The 16,829-nt window shown below is 43.4% G+C and overlaps 3 protein-coding genes across 5 annotated transcripts; 1 reads left to right on the top strand and 2 right to left on the bottom strand.

The window, feature by feature from the left end:
- Positions 1–958: 958 nt before the first annotated feature.
- LOC108925205 (heterogeneous nuclear ribonucleoprotein U-like protein 2) lies at positions 959–8,416 on the bottom strand. 2 transcript variants are annotated; one of them, XM_018737014.2, is made up of 14 exons: positions 7,324–8,416; positions 6,640–6,742; positions 6,089–6,171; positions 5,657–5,796; positions 5,260–5,359; positions 4,993–5,105; positions 4,186–4,449; positions 3,841–3,963; positions 3,483–3,593; positions 2,956–3,124; positions 2,624–2,839; positions 2,209–2,279; positions 1,418–1,525; positions 959–1,225 (listed from the first exon to the last, which is right to left on the bottom strand). In XM_018737014.2, exons 1-14 carry the CDS (start codon positions 8,267–8,269, stop codon positions 1,148–1,150), a joined length of 2,625 nt encoding a protein of 874 aa, XP_018592530.2. In that variant the 5' UTR covers positions 8,270–8,416; the 3' UTR covers positions 959–1,147. The 2 variants fall into 2 exon arrangements, 1 of the variants encoding a protein (XP_018592530.2); XR_001965391.2 differs by lacking the exon at positions 959–1,225 and having other exon boundaries at positions 1,453–1,525; positions 1,638–2,279.
- A 720-nt stretch (positions 8,417–9,136) lies between these two features.
- LOC108925346 (transmembrane protein 179) lies at positions 9,137–12,446 on the bottom strand. Its single transcript, XM_029257525.1, has 5 exons — positions 12,238–12,446; positions 11,691–12,077; positions 11,135–11,272; positions 10,754–10,832; positions 9,137–10,505 (listed from the first exon to the last, which is right to left on the bottom strand). Exons 2-5 carry the CDS (start codon positions 12,035–12,037, stop codon positions 10,305–10,307), a joined length of 765 nt encoding a protein of 254 aa, XP_029113358.1. The 5' UTR covers positions 12,038–12,077; positions 12,238–12,446; the 3' UTR covers positions 9,137–10,304.
- A 1,256-nt stretch (positions 12,447–13,702) lies between these two features.
- ttc9c (tetratricopeptide repeat domain 9C) lies at positions 13,703–16,393 on the top strand. Of its 2 annotated transcripts, none has more exons than XM_018737224.2 (4): positions 13,703–14,250; positions 15,053–15,393; positions 15,666–15,848; positions 15,949–16,393. In XM_018737224.2, exons 2-4 carry the CDS (start codon positions 15,087–15,089, stop codon positions 16,089–16,091), a joined length of 633 nt encoding a protein of 210 aa, XP_018592740.1. In that variant the 5' UTR covers positions 13,703–14,250; positions 15,053–15,086; the 3' UTR covers positions 16,092–16,393. The 2 variants fall into 2 exon arrangements, with proteins under 2 accessions (XP_018592740.1, XP_018592741.1); XM_018737225.2 differs by lacking the exon at positions 13,703–14,250 and adding an exon at positions 14,265–14,456.
- Positions 16,394–16,829: the final 436 nt, after the last annotated feature.

Consider the following 16,829-nt stretch of genomic DNA (forward strand, 5'->3'; position numbering starts at 1 on the left):
TGTCCCCTGGACCAACATGCGCGACTAATGATTTGACAATGGAGGGCTTTGAGTTTTCTTACAAATTAAGGCAATGTTGACGCAAGAGGAAAGGTTTCAACAGGTAAAAAAGGGAGAAAACCCTAAACTGACTGAAAAGTAGCGCACAGTATGTGATACACTGTGAACCTAACATGTACCGTACACAGCTATGACAGCCATGGTAAACCCTGGTGTCATTTGCAATGTTTCAGGTCCTTATGGAAAGTTAATGCATACAAAAAAAAAAAAAAAAAAAAAAAAAAAAAAAAAAAAGAACTTACAGCAATCTCCTGCAACATCAATTCAAACCATATGATTGCTGTGCACAGTTCTCCTTCTATCCAAAACCTACCTGGATTATACATGTGCTGTACCTTATCGTTACCATAATGTGATTTGGTTCCATGACAACACTACAGAGTCTTGCACTGTAAAGAACATTTTTCTGTGATTCTGCATTGGGGCCAGTAAACCTCAGGAGTTTTACATGGTAATGTTACTACTTGGAAGCACTGTACACAAAATTCCAGATGGCTGCTGAGCAATACATAAGATATATTGGATGTGTACATATATTAATCTATATATAACATGTAAAAAGCCAGGCAATGGTCTGGTGAAGGTTGTAGTTCTAGAAATTAAGACAACTCAGGTTTGAAGAATCAATGTTATTTTTTACAATGTTAAACATAATAAATAAACTGAATAGCAACATTTTTAAAAAGAGGAAAATAAGAAACCAAAGTTCTCAATTTTCATTTTCATTAAAATCCAATGAATTCTTATATTCCCTCATATTAAAAGTTTTTTTTAAAAAAAACAAAAAAAAAAAAAAAAAAAAAAAATACATTCAACCACCATTTTTTGCCAGGAATAAGATATCAAAATATTTTTTTTTTTTTTTTAAATTTTGTAATCCATACTGATTATTTCTATAATAAAAAAAATAGAATAGAAAAATTAAACTTCTTTGGAGGCAGGATAATTTGCACAAAATCCGTTATCTTCGTTCCCTTGACATAACAGATTCAGTTTATCTTCATTTTAAAAAAAAAAAAAAATTAAAAAAAAATTGAAAGGACAGAACTAACTTTAGCTGCCCTTAAAATGTAGAATTTTCCAAGGTTTACCAGTACCCCCTATGACCACCATGGCCATAGCTTCTGTTGCCGTAGTGACCCTGGGCATGGTGATAAGAATTCCACTGAAAAGAGAAGGATGTTACACTGTTTAACACATTTTTTTTTTTACTTGCATTTCTGGAAACATTCAATACCTATTTTATGCTAGTTTTAGTCTTTTTACCCCTGTATTTCAAAGTGAAACATAGCACAGAAAACAGGTTGCATGTAGGTTACACCACAGATACCAGGCTGTTCATTTGTTGGTTTCTTACCTCTCCAGTGTATTGGCGGTAGTACTCTCTATATCTCTGTGGGTCATAGTCACGCCCATAAAAGCGGTCAAAATCTGTACGATACCTATTGTGGAAAGGTCGAACATCCTGCCAAAGAGAAATACAAAGCATTTTTCCTTTTATTCTCTATTTGCCTGTTTGTAATGGACAGTTCTTCATATGCTCTCAAGATCATAAGAAATAAATTCAGGAATCTCACAGGTTCATAGGATAGGTTCCAGCAGTCAGAAAAAAAAACTTGACAATATATTTCAACTTCTTGAAGGAAGGATCACAGGTCTTTCAATGCAGGTGACTTCCATGTTGTAACTTGAGAATGGTGAGACTAGAATTATGAGACTGTAGAAAGCATAGTCTAATATTGGATAAATCCAATACTGACTAAGTCTGCTGAAAGCAAAATATCTCTCATTGCTACAAAAAAGTGCTCATGAAATTTACTACAGATCAGTCCCAAAATTTACACCACACAGCTTCCATCTGCAGAAAATGACTGCCTTTTCTGATGGGGTAGGACTTGAGGGTGTAAAATGTATTTAAGCATTTCAGGAATACTGAATATTCAGTTAGATGAACATTAAGTGTAAAAATGTTCATTACACTGACTATGCATCAAACCCAGAATATACAAAGAATGTAAACATGTAAATTAGTTTCTGACTGCAGAAATTAAGAGGTTGCTTCTATGCAATATTGGCATACTATTGTCAGTTAAGTGTGTCTGTAAAATCCATAAACAGGCTGGTCATCCTCCCCTGACATGTTCTCACCTCTCTGTGCTGTGGCCCCCAGTATGGGGGGTGTCCATAGGGTTGTGGAGGGTACCCTCCTCGGTTCCATCCTGCACAAGGAGACATCTGGACATTAAGACTCTGAGAGAATACAATGCTAAACAAGTCATTACGTAAATTTTCAGGATTTATCTGTTTTGGTTATGAACAAACATTCAGTTCTGAACTGCAGATGAAATGCCTATGAGAGCATTAGGCATACAGTGCTAGATTTTTTTTTTTTTTTTAAACTAAAAAAAATGACTAAGGGTACCCTGGGTCCAGTTTGATCTCTTCCAAGCACAAAATTTTAATCCTAGGTTGAGAAACGAAAGAAGGAAAAGAAGAAAAATCTAACCACTACAGGAGCAGAATCAAACTTCCTCTACTCTGCCTCTGGCCATTCTACTCTCACCTGGACCCCAGTCTCGGTGGTTGCGTCCTGGATGTGCTGGAGGGCTGGGAAGTGGCTTATTACGCCGGGTACGCTTCCTCCGCTTGGGTGGGGTGGGCAGCAGGCGGCGTGCCTCTTCCTTATACTCAGCCAATAATTTCTCGGTCTCACTGCGTGACATCTCTGGGAAAAGCACCTCGTCCAGGTGGTCTCCCACCTCTGGCAGTGAAAAACTCACTGGAGTTCAGGAGGGGAAATGGGGTGGGATGGGTTAGATGTCCAAAAAAGCAATAGCGAGCTAGCGGTTTGTTGCTTCTAAACTAGGATTTTCCTGTCTTAAAGTGATTCCTCACCCTTTACTTTAAGGATAGACATTTGGGGCACCTCCTCGCCCTCCTCCTGTTGGTGCAGCTCCAGACGTCTCTGCCATTCCTTATCCCCAGGGCACACCACTACTGCCCTGCGCTGGAAGCCTGCAAATAGCAGCATCTTGTGTCGCTGAGCTGATGAGTATATGTTGGCCTGAAAGGAGGCAGGAGAGACCAGTCAGGCCGGGAAACGATAACCAAAATAAGACAAAAAAAAAAAAAAAAAAAAAATTAAAAATTTTGTGAACAAGAACGTGGTGGGGTCTTCAAATTGTTCAATGGACATAAGCAACGTCTAAAAACAAAGCTAAAAACGAAGGCAATTGGACTTGATTTGAGTTTTCTTAAACGTTTCACCACTCATCCAAGTAGCTTCTTCAGTTGTAAAGAACTGGTGGGGAGTTTAGGTTTTTTAATTTAGAACATCTGTGGGTGGTACCCACTTGAAATCCACATGACTGAAGTCAAAGGACATAAGCAACAATGTAATTATGGACATTCTGGGCTCTCACCTGATCCAAAATGTAATTGCGTCGTCTGCGTGCTGCTATCCTGATAAGCTGGCTGAGACACTGGGTCGCTTGTTGTAGCTCCTGCTCCTTCTGCCCTGTGCCTGGAGTGCCCTACAAAGGAAGAAAGGCACAATGCTGCTATACTGTAGCATAGCACAGGTACGTAGTGCTATGCAGTGCATAGTGCCGTGCAGCCAAACACACACAGCATCCCCATTTTTGCCAAACAACATGACTGACAACATCTATGCAGAAGGAATTAAACCAATACAAACTAAGTGCACAAACTAGATCCTGTCTATCAAAGCTGAAGATTGCATGGAATGACAGAGTAATGGGGAGAAAAAAAGAAACTCACGCGCATGGTACTGAGTATAGTGTGTGTTCCCAGGAGGTTGTAGTGTTTCTCTGGATTCTGAGCCATATGGGTCTTGGCCCAATGCGTCTTTCCGGCACCAGGCATACCCACCATCATCAAAACCTTCCACAACAATAGCACCAAGGTTGTGTGAAAGGACAGCAGGTATTTTAAACATTTTGAATTAACTGGCATCCTCTAACATGTATGTCAACAAGTTAAACAGTTCTGTGCAAGTTTTTAGACCCAACAAACTAAGCAGTAGTATCACTACTCTTTGAGAATGTTTTGAAAATGGAAAACAGAACAGTATAGTGTAAAGGTGCAGCGATGGAAGAACCTAACCTCACACTCCTGCTTTGACTTTGGGGGAAGTGGAGCCCGGTGCCGCAGTTCAGGTGGGAGGGCTGCCAGGAGGGTGTACCCAGGGGGACTGGGGTACCACGGTGCACCGGTGGACTCCAAGTTGAGAGAGACAGAGCAGTTCCTGCAGAGTACATGGGGGTACAGTGCACGGCCAGCCAGGTTGGCAAGGTCCACGCGGAACGCCACACCCAACGGGCAGCCATTCTTGTGGAAGGAGAGCTCCACATCACAGTCAGAAAAAGCCTGAGAAAGAAAGGGACTTAAGAGTGAGTAGACAGACAAGCTGAAGAGCCAGAAGAGTTTGAGTCTAATGAGAAGATACTAGTGTGCATGCCACAAATATTTCAGGTTTACATTTATTTTGTAACTCTAGCTTATTTTTCATGTGTAAGTAGTTATTTCAACAAATTTACACAAAAATACTTTTCCATTTATACATTTCCATTCTCCAACTGTTGTATATAGGTGTATTGTAAGTGACACCGAACAAAGTCAGGAGCCAAATTAATAAAATAAAATTCCCACACATACACAACAAGCGAACGGAGAAGTTTGTCCCTCTAAGCTCACATACTGAAATGCTAGTGTACTTAGTTGAAATAGGAGAAACAAAGAAACATTTATTTAAAAAACACACAACATGGTAGGAGAGGACAAGGCCTAAGACAAACGGGGGGGGGGGGACTAATTAAAAACAGGAAACATTCCACAAAGAAAGCAGAATCAGATGAGTGAATTACAAGTTCATCTGTTACTTAAGAGTAAGAGCCAACATCTCCAACTTACAGCATAACAGCCGATTACATCATTTTCTGTGAAGGATTCCCCAAAGTCCTCCTCTTTCCCCTCTGACACTTTCCTTCCCTGTCCATCAAAGCAGTATGACAGCTCCACCTCACCTGAAGAGAATTAAACATGAGGAGATATGAAATATAAATCATAAACCAAAATGGAATGTGTGCAATGTGTAACTCGTTTAATGTTTTTAGTTAATACAATACAGCTGTTTTCCCCCCAACACAGAAGATAAGGAATGGAACATAAAGTACTCACCTAATTGGAAGCTGGAGTTATCAACAGACCAGCCCACTCTAAGGACATAGGTGTCTGTGTCCTCAGCGCTGAGCTCTGTCACAGGCAGCTTCTTTACAAACTATAAAACAATCAGGTACAAAGCAAAATTCCATTAAAATGGTAGAGATATAACAATGCATTTCATTCTACTCTAGTTGTAACTAAATGGACAAGGAGAATAACTGAAGCTACGCAAAGTTAACACACTGCTTGCGTAGCTGCATAAAGAGTGAGAGTTAGCTCTGGCTAAGGTCATTCAGTAAACCAGTGATACGGATTACCTAATGAATCAATCACACAACAATACTTCTAAGACACAGCTGAGAGTGTAAATGATAAAGGGGCAGCAAAAAAAGGCAAAAACAAGATTAACGACCTTGGCTTCAAATCCAACTTTCCCCTGATTAACTCCATGAGTTACACGGCAGCCAGACCACAGGAGAGGAAACTTCTCTGAGAGCAAAGGCTGGCCACTGGTTCCATCTGGACCCACCTCAAAGTGCAAGTCGCCGTTATCTGCAAAAACAGCCCAGTACAGCAGCAGAAGAAAGTGTTATGAGAATTAATCAATTTACTATTAAAATGCGAAAACAAGGTTTTGTACTGTGAACTTGCCAGTATGTTTTCTGCAGATTAGATGACAGTACATACAAGGTGTCAGTCTAAGATGTCTGTGGCATGAATCACATGCCACTAAGTCCATGTCTAAAAATGCATGTGGAGATGCTGTTCAAATGGGTGTCTCACATGATGCGTATGAAGACGTGCTCAGTGAGTGCACAACAGGACCAGAGAAAGACAGACTTACAGGAGTCCAGTCGGATAGTGTCGCCATCCACCTCCTCCTCATTTGCCAGCTCTGGTTCGGGCTCTGGCTCTGGGGACTTGGCCCTGAAGAAGATGATATACAGTTAAGATGCAAAGAGAAAAGAAGCCAGAGCTGAAATCCACAAAACTGATCAGACACCATCACCTTACCCTGGAAATACCCTCCCCACTGCACATGGTTTCAATGCTTTGTTAAATACAGGAATAAATCATCTCATCCACATCCACTGTTTCAGAATCAAGAAATGGACTATATTATGTTATATAGTAAAGGGGGATGACGACACAGCAATGAAATACAATGTAAGAAGTGAAAAAAATTAAGATATAGTATGTATATGCGGAAAAGATTGGGAAAACAAAGGATTATGTATGTAAAGTATGGCATATAGATGGGTATAAGAAGATGACAAGTCAGGCAAAAGACAGAGGTGACAGATATGGAACATATTTACAGAGAGAAGAGAAAGGAGAACTTGAAAGTTGTTTGGTGGTGATGTGTCTTTTGTTTAGAAGTGTCATTTCTTGCACCTGTTGTAGTTGATCTCTTCCTTAAACTCGTAGTAGCCTCTGCCCCTCTCGGAATAGGGCCTCTTCACGCCTCTGCTCTCCCCATCACCTGCGGCCCCCGCAACTGTTGAGGAGACAGCGAGGGATGCCTTGGCTGCATATTTACATGTAGAATCCAACAGACAGCACGGTGACTGAAGGCATCTCCTTGTAACCTGAAGGTTTTGAGTTCAAATCCCACCCCTGATGCAGTACTCTCGATCAAGGTACTCACCTGAACTGATACAGTAGTAATAACTTGCTGCATAAATATTCCTACAGCTGGTTGTAAAACAATTTTTATTAATCCTGAACTGTGATTCGTGGAAGGGGAAAAAAAAAAAAAAAAAAACACTTTTACATTGTTACTAGTATGATAAATGATTAGGCAGATCCTTCCTAAATTCTCTTACCCCATTAACCACCTTACGGGCACAGTAAAGACAAAAGGTGACTTACAAAATAAACTCATATTAGATTAGTGAAAAACACTTCTGTACAGTTTATACACTAAAGGATCAGTTCAGGGTGAGTGCTTTCATAAGGTTCTACAGCAGGAAACTAAGGGATTCGAACCCAGTTACCAAGGCGACGGCCAGAACACCATCGCGCAGACAATATATTATTATAACTAAACCTCCAAGCGTCAGGCGAACGCGCTCTCACCTGTGTCTTGGCCCCGCTTCTCCCCGGTGTCCGGCTCAGACCCGCTTTCCTCCCCGCTGCCCTTCTCGGCCACCACGGACCAGTCAGCCTCCGCCTCATCCCCCGCTGCTTCAGCTTCACATTTCCCTTCCGTTCCTCCATTCAAACCGCGCTTCTTCGCATCCTCTACGGGCTGGGATGTAGTAGTTGCAGGCGAGCTCGTGTTTTCAGCGGTGGCCGGCGGGGGCGCGCTGTCCGGGGGAGGAGCGCTCACTCGAGTCCCCGGCGTCGCGGCCTCCTCGCAACGCGCGGGAGACGCGCTGTCAAACGACCTGTTAAACTGTTCTTCACTCACGGGCTCCGGCTCTTCCACCACTGCGTCCACAGGCGTCGAGTCCAGTTCGGCTTTCTTTGCACTCTCCTCGGCAACCGTTAGCTCTGCCGCCCGCGCCGCCGTCTGACTCTGAGCCGGCCAGGAACCGGTTTTGTCAAGTGTTTGTTCGAGAACTTTCTTCTCCAGTCTTACTATGGACACTACGGGAAGTTCGGCTTGTAACTGACCGACCTTTGGTGCTCCAGTAGAGGTCGGCTCCTCGACGCTGGCCAGCGGTGCCACGGATAACTGTGACGACCCCTGCTTGACTTCAGCTTTCGCCGCAGGAGCGGCTTCCTCCTCGGTCCCTGTCAGCGCCTGTCGATCCATATGCGCCGCGCTTTGCACCTCCGGCACAGACTCCGACATGGAGTCATCTTGCGTTTGCTCCGCTCCGTCTTCTTCTTCTTCTTCTTCCGCAGGCCCCTTCTCATCCCCGGTCTCCCTTGTAACCACGCCGTGCGACTCAGCCTCGATCGCGGACATTAACCGTTCCACAAGGTCGGCCTTCAGCCCTTTAGTTTCCAGGCCTCGTTCCTGAAGTTTGGCCCGTAATTCGGCCACTTTCAACTTTTTTATTTCCGCTAAATTCATTTTCACTCAACTCGTCCTCTTCTGCTTCCTATGAGTCCAGTTTCTTTAAGAATTCCCACTATTATCACAAAGAAACTCTTACTCTAAATAAATACCATAGCGTCACGAAACGCTATACAGTAGTCTTTTTTTTTCAGTAGACACTGTGAATTCTTTTCTGTTTTGTGATTGGCCAACTTCCCGCTAACTCCTCCCGAATATTAAAACACGTATCAACTATTGGTGTAAAACTGAAAGTCCCGCCTTCAACAAGTTATTTTCCCCCTCATTGGTCAACGTGCGCTATTTCCCTATGAAAAATTTTAATAATACTTTGCTCATATTTTTATAAAGCTTGCTGCGAAATAATTTTTTAGGCATAGGCGATAAATTAATAGTCCTTCCACACATACTCCTAAATTCATTTTAAACGTTTGGGAATGAATTTCCAGTTTTGCTCAAACAATCTGTAAAGGTGGTAGAAGGGCACCTTATAGTTCCAAAGTCGAGGATTTTAATTTCTGTTTCTGTTCTGCATATCCCGTGTGTGTGTGTGTGTGTGTGTGTGTGTGTGTGTGTGTGTGTGTGTATGCTCATGCTCATGGATTTCCTATGGACTCGTCACTGCACACTGCTTTTAATATATGAAGTGCTGATCAGTGAGTCAATGGGTGTATTTTGAGCCCTCAATGATGGATGCCATGCCATCCAAGGTGCATCCTTACTACCTGTACTTTAACCCTCTCCGAATGAGGCATGTACAAATCTATAAAGGTCTAGTTGCATTAAAAACAACAACCATAAGTTACAATAAAGTCTAACATGCACAGGATCAAATGCGGCGTGGCACCCAGAAACAGCTCCAGGAAAAAAATACATATTGCCACATTGCACATTGTGAGTTTTTATTCGTCATTTTGCAGAAAAAAGCTTGAATTAAAGTCATATTGTTTTAATAAACGTAATAAATCTTTTAATACCATCTCTCATTACCTCCAGTTTCTTCCTCTGCTGCCTGTGCATCATTACAGTCAGGATACATTTTGGAGAGTGTCAGTATTGTGTCATAAAGCAAAAGATAAATCATGTGTGGGTTTGCTGAATGAATATCAACATGTGTGAGAATTTCCCATGTCTCTTCATTGCCTTCATGGCTTAAGCAATTTGACACAATTTTCCACCAACATCACAGCTTTAAGAATGTTGCAGGTTTGATTTAAATATCCTATTACGCTGTTGCATCAGCACAGACAGCATCACACAAACCTTCACGGGTGTGAGAGCGTACTGTTCGAAAAAGCATTCATTTCATATTAATATTCATATATACACCACAAAGACATGCAAATGTATTCCTGCCTTATCAGTTAATCTTACTAACATTAGGAATATGTAAAAATAGTGAATTAAATAACATCCTTCCAATGTTGTGCCTAGCTTGTGTTAAAATTATATACATGTTGAAAGTTTTTGTTGAAATCTCTAAAACGTTCAAGTACAAACTATTTTTCTCCCAATGTATCTTCACAGTTTTATCAATTTACATGTTATCCTTATGCAAGGATACATGTCTGCTACTGGCCAAATGTCTGAAACTGAATTATAACGAAATACGAATAACAGGTTATGACATGATTAAATATAAAAGGAAATACAACATTATACAGCACTTTGTAACTGTACTACAACACTGTTGTATGTTACCTTGAGTTTTGGAGATTTGAGAGTTGACTACAACCACTATGGCCTGCTTTCCAAACACAGATTGATCCCAATCATAGACTAAATTACACTGTCAGGAGGAATTCTTCACTGAAAATACTTTTTAGTCTAGGACTATGCTTAATCTATATCCAGAAAACAGCTCTAAAACCATGCTAAATTATTTACAATATAAATTAATGATAATTTATACCAATAAATAATAATGAGCAAGATACAAATGGGCTGAAGCCCTTATTTTGCTGTTTTGCAGATCACAACAGACAAGTGTCAGGCATACATGCATGAAAAATAAAGACCAAAAACCACATACTGCATTAGTCAGGTTACCCTGCTAAATAAAGACACTGGGTGTCCCCTGTGGATGGAGGCCTGGGTGCTGCAAGGAGCTGTCCACAGCTGGTTGTCCCAGAAGCAGCTCCTTTTCCCGGGACAAGCAGGGACCCCTGATCTGCTGGCTGTGGGAGTGGTAGAGGCGCAGGAAGGACAGGATAGCGTGAGTGAGCCACAGTGCTGTGACACACCAAAGGGAGACCTGCAAACAAGGACGTGGGTTATCGACAAAGAGCCCAAACCTTCACAATACCTTAACTACCTTCACAAATGTGTATCTCTTCCACACTCAAGCCCAGTTAAGACACAGAGAAAGTAAAAGAGAAAGTGCTCTCACGGTGCGGCTAAAAACTAAAGAACAAAATAAATGTTTACGTGCAACATAACAGCTATAAGAGTAGAGTGCAAAAGAGAGAAAAAGAGCACGATTGCATGCGTGCCTGAATTTACCTGAGCACATGTGAGCTCAGTGTAGAAGGAAGACGTGTCAACATCCAGGTACATGGGAACAGACTGTGCGTCCGCGCAGCTGGTGATTCGGGAGAGAAACAGAAGTGTCGACAACAGTCTGTGCAGGTGGTAGCCTAACACTAGAGGAAAAACACTTACCAAGTCAATACAATAATTATAGCACTGATCAGGCCCGAGGAAGACATCCTGCAACTGATGTGTGTGACACAATACTGTGCCACACCGCACTGAGGTCAGATACTGGACTTCCACTATTTAACGGCATTTCATAGCGGTTATATCTAGATATTCTGGGGGCAAATATTGGGCTTGATGGAACATTGTTACACTGGTACTACACCGGCAGCTTGCGAGGGCTACCTGTAGGGCCTGGTGCCGCGGTCCGTTACAATGTTGCACCAGGACAGCACCCCCAGGCTGAAAGTGACGGCTGCACCTCCGGACAGGAACAGCACACACAGGCTCAGCAGCACGGTGAGGAAGGCTGAGAAGAGATTGCTACAAGGGGAAAAGAATTGTTATTATTATTATAGATATTATCATGGATATTAGAGAGAGTGTGTTTCACTGATGTATGGATAAGTGACCCATTGTAAGTAGTATATCTAGCAGTGTAAGTCATTGTGGTGAATAAGGTGTGTGGGCTCATAACACTACATAGAGTTCATTGGAAGTTGCTTTGGAGAAAAGTGCCTGTTAAATGAATGAATGAATGAATGAATTCTTAAGGATATTATTATTAGGAACATTACGATTATTATTATTATTATTATTATTATTATTATTGATAATTGTTCTTTAGTAATAAGAACGTTATTATTATTATTGATGTTGTTATTATTATTGTTGTTGTTATTATTATATCATGTTGTACTGTTGATTCGCTTTTGATCTGTTAATTTTTTTTCCCACTTACTCGTCATGTCGCCGATGGAGGTAGAAGAGGCTTCGCCAGCCCTGCGCGGCCCCGTACAACACCGTGAACACCCCCACGAACGTGGGAAACTGGCACGCGGCCGGCGGCCCCCACTGCTGCACTATGAGCCGGGAGACGCAGGCCGGCTGCTCCTGCTGCTCGTCGGCGCTCCCGCCGCCGCCGCCGGTGCGGTTCTCCGTCCTCCAGAAGCCCAGGCTGAAGAGCGCACAGCGCCCCTTGAAGTGAGAGCCGTTGAGCGCCAGCGGCACGACCACCGCGAGCCCCGCCACGACAGAGAGGGTGTAGGCGGCCGAGTGGGCGAGCAACAGCCGCCGATCGAGTTCCATGGCGCAGCGACTCGCGAGTCACGACACGGGGTGGCGGGTCCTGCCGAACGCACAGAAACAAAAACACAACAAAAAAGGGAGAGGTATCCAGTTACCTACATCATCATGATGCCCATGCGCGTATATGTCGACAAAGTAAAATTAGTAGCGTTGCCGCCGCGCGCTAAAATAACGTTATTAACGGTATGCTGACGCCGTACCTGTTCCTGCGCTCGTGCCGTTATTCTGGAACACCGACGAATAACGGCGCGGGACCGCAGTGACGCACTGGCACGAGACGCGTCACGTAGACAGGCGGCTGCGCTAAACAGTCCACGTAAATCGCTCAGTACGTTTTTATGCGCAGCACACTCGTTGCGTCTTTACCCTGTCATCCTTCTTTATGATCTGAAAATGTGTCGAAAGCTAATTCTGGGGTGGGGTGGGGGGGGGGGCACAGTCAGCGCCTAGCTGGAGAACATTCGGCAGACAGGGCGGGGTCCTGGCGCGAGGCAGATACGACACAATGGCTGATGGACGCCCCCCCCCCGCCTTCGTTAAGCATCAAAAGTCGGTCAGTGGAGCAGCGGATCCTTGCGTTGCCAGCCCCTTCTGTGAATCACCCCAAAATAAAAAGCACGGACTAGCTAGTGTAAATAATCCACTGGAGATATTTTAGTCAAAATGTAGTGAATAATAATAATAATAATAATAATAATAATAATAACCACGTTATAGGGACAACCAGACAAAAGATAGACTTAAAGCCATATATATCCACGTTTAAAATCCCTACTCGAACTGGTCCGTTATATAAAATCTAATAGTTTGCACGGCTGTGTCAGTTGCAATTCGTAAAACTCCTTATTAGCATTTTTTTAAATTCAGTTTCATTTAAAAAATATGTAAATCTGTTTATGCAATAGCATGATTAATATATAAAGTCTAACTTGATTCCACTACATTCAAATATTGCTGAACACAAAAGCGTAGATCACGCAGGCCATTTAGTCAGATGCTGTGAATAAAAATATAACAGTGAAGGTGTGGCACAGGATTAAAGCTCCAGGATTGATTGCAAAGGGGGAGAAGACAGCTTTTTATGGTCTTGCAAAGTTACATGCACGTGTCAGCTGAGGATAACATCATTTATTGCCCTTTATTTATTTCTCTGATTAGGAATAATGTGCCGAAAACTCACATGGTTACATTGTATTTGTCACTGTGCAGAAAACAATCAAAGATTTACTAATCTTAGAAGATTAAGTGTCGCCCTGGTTGCTCCCAGCTGAGTACACTGAAAAAAAAGATTTTTCAGAGATTTTTTAAAAACTTTATTGACAAACACAGACATGACAAAGTTAGGACCACGTAGCCGGACAGAGTACAGTATATACAGTACATTTAGAGGGGCGTGAGGGACATCCGAAATTTAATCCTGATTGGTCAGCGACTGGTCACGTGGTGGCGATACGCGCTCGGTTTTTCGATGCGCGCCGTTATACGGAGCTAAAAACAGTCATTGAAAATTACAACCTCAGGGAAATAGACTGAGGATGATGGCGCCATGAAGAGAAGGTAGTACCAAAAAGGCCAGGACAGCAAAGCACTGCATGAAGATGAATTAAAGTGCTCCACAATAACTGATACATCCTGAGTGATAGGTGCAGAGTGAGGTACATGATATTTACCCGGGTAATAATACGCAGCAGGTGCGCTGTATACAGTAAGTAAGGCAGCACTCACTGAACTGTCCGAGGACAATAGTAGCCCACAGAAAATAATTTTCTGAATGCTGTACTCTGGTGGTCATCTGGGCAAGTTGCTGGTTTATTGTTTTCGCGGAAAAAATCATGAACCTTGTTGTGAGATCTTTTGTTTATTGCAGACAGGCCCCAGCTAAAAAAAAAACAGTTTCTTATTCAAAATGAGGCGCAGATCTTTCCATGACCGACGGTAACTCAACCAGGGCTGAAATTATGAACAGATGCATCACAAACGCACACCTTATCCTCCCTCCTTTGCCGTGGAATCGGCGGACGCAGCGCAGACCGAAGCTGTGGCACTGGCGATGCAGCGTGTTGCCCTCCGCTCCAGCAGGGGGCAGTGCGTTCCTGTACGGCCCCCGATTGGCTAGTCAGAGTCGAAAGGGCGAACAAGACATTTCGTCAATGCTTCTCCATGGGGAGGACGGAAGGAGCGTCCTAAGTCAATAGATACACTAGTATTCCTTTGTAAGTATATAAACCGTGACTTAAATTATTGGTGTTTCTGGAGTTAAAGAGGTAAATAAGATACAAAAGACGGGACTTTTCTTCGTGCTCTTGACGATGCTTTCTGCGAAGGGGGCGTGTGTGTGAACGATTCTAGGGGAAAAGAGAGACACATGAATGATGATGATGATGACAGTTCCGAAGACTGAAGCTTAAAGAGCCCAAATGTTCGTGAGTTCCCTCCCCCATCAGACTGTCTATATACGATTATATTAGCATACAGTGCCAACTTGTTTCAGGTGCGATTGTCTTCATTGTAACAATTGACAGTTGCTGGAATTTGAAGCAGATGAGACTTTCTAGGTAGGCGCTGACAGAGATTGGAGGAAATGCCCTCTGTGGGGACTAAGTTTCCTTTTTCTTATGGACTTAATGTGAGCCACTCTTGACCTTTTCTTCATTCGCTCTATTTTATGATCCGTGTCGGTAATGATACCCTATTTCGGGTTTGAATAACGCTGTATCATTGCACCAGCTAATTAAAAGTTTGAATTATTTATCCCTTCCCCGCTGGTGTTGCGTCGCGGCCATCGCAGGCCCGTGGTGTCAACCGAGGCCTTTTCGTGGTCCTGAGCTCATGACTAACACTCGGGGGTTGTCGTCGAGGGAGGATCGATGGCGATCGTGTTTGTGAGACGCGTCTCTTTCAGGTCACCGCAACAGCGCTACGAAGCGGCTTCCGTAAGAAGATTCACGCGCTGTGTTGCTCCTGTAATTGGAAACCCGAGGAGTAACGCAGTTTGTTCTGATGCATTTGACGTAGCACTTGGAGCGGAGCCAGGTTGTCACGGTAAACGATGGAGCCTGCGCCGAGCTCTCCCTCGGACTCCGAGGAGCTTGGAGCCGTCGGGGGCGCGGGGACCAAGGTGGACTCGCAGCTTCAGGAGGCCGCGCGGCTGAAATCGGAGGGGAACGCGCTCTATCGGGAGAAGCGCATCCGCGCAGCCATTGGACGGTACCACCGTGCTCTGCTCGTTCTGCGAGGTTTGGACGCTCGGGTGACATCGTCCATCCAGGGTTTTGGCCCCCAAGCACCCGCTCTCAGTTCCAAGCAGGAAGAACAGTTGAGAAGCACTCAGGTGGATTGTTACAACAACCTAGCAGGTACTCCACAGGGTTTCAACCATTCGCAGTATCAGTCCAGAATGCGTGCAGCGATTGCCGAAAGAAATCAGGAAGCAGGCTTTTTATGATGTCTAGGTCAGGATTAGCCTAACATTTCTGAAGCTTTACCTTAATGGCATAATAGAATGTCGAGCATCTCATAGATGAGGGACTTGGTTGAAAAGTATGGCTACGCATAATCGGTAAGTGCATGAAGTTAGCTTTAAAGATCCGACGTACATCCTGCATCTTTCCCTCCCTCTCGTCTTCAGCCTGCCTGCTTCAAAGAGAATGTGTTGATTACGCCCGGGTCCGAGATTACAGCCTGCGAGTGTTACAGTGGCGGGCAGGTGACGTTAAGGCTCTCTACAGAGCTGGAGTGGCCACTCTGGAGCTGGGCGACGCGCATACAGCTCGGCAGTACTTGACGCAGGCCATCAGAGAGCAGCCCAACGGTAACTTGTATTCCGCACCACTTTCATGCTGCTGTGTGTTTACGCGTTGTGTCTCGATAGACAGATGGCTCCAAGCTCCCTATTTCTCTTCCATGTGCAGATGCAAATGTGAGGCGGTACTTGCAGCGGGCAGAAGAGAGACTGAGCAGTGACTACCAGAGAGAAAAAGAATTATATAAGGGCATGTTTGCCAAACAGAAGGGTGGCACAGGGGAGGGAGGGAGCGCAGTTACACTGAAGTAAGTATAAAGCTAAGATCTTTGGGTTCTGTCTTAGAAAACATACACTGAAACTGAATGTTGAAGCAGGCTATAAATGACACAGTGCTGCTCAAAAATATCAAGATGCTGAGTATGTCTGGTTTGCAAAGCATCCCTGTTTTAAATATTTATAAGGAGAAGCAAAGCAGACAAGAACAAGAGGAGGAATTGTAATGGAAGGATTAAAGTGTCATACAGTAATAAGTGTCTTATTGTTATCAAATGCTAATCATTTTGTTTTTCATGTATTGTATGTTTCCAGGACTAGCAGAATGTTCCAATTTATTTTTATGGCTAAATAAATATTTTGAAATTATAAAGCATATTAATCAATGGTATGTTTTCGAGGCCCTGTGTGACGCAAAGCAGGTTCCCCAAGTTGTCGTTTTTGTGACAAGGTGCATTTCTTGCGTGCTGACTGATACACGCAGCTCAGCGCAGTTTAAATCCAGGACGTTTGATTTGTTGTGTATGATTGGGAGTTCTAGGACAATTGGAAGAACTCACCACTTGTTTGCTCATGACACCACTATCAGGCAAATACGCACTGGCTGCAGCTCCCATTACCAATATTTAGCTTTCTTCCATGGTGCCAGTTGACATTCAGTGGGACAAACACACGTTGGCTGCGATCTGACTTGGGGCTGTATTTGTAACAAGAAATTCAGATGCAGATGTGATCTAAACAAAGAGACAAACCAGATATAAAGCAGCAACACTG

Source organism: Scleropages formosus, chromosome 13, assembly GCF_900964775.1.
Source record: "Scleropages formosus chromosome 13, fSclFor1.1, whole genome shotgun sequence".
Taxonomy (NCBI): Eukaryota; Metazoa; Chordata; class Actinopteri; order Osteoglossiformes; family Osteoglossidae; genus Scleropages; species Scleropages formosus.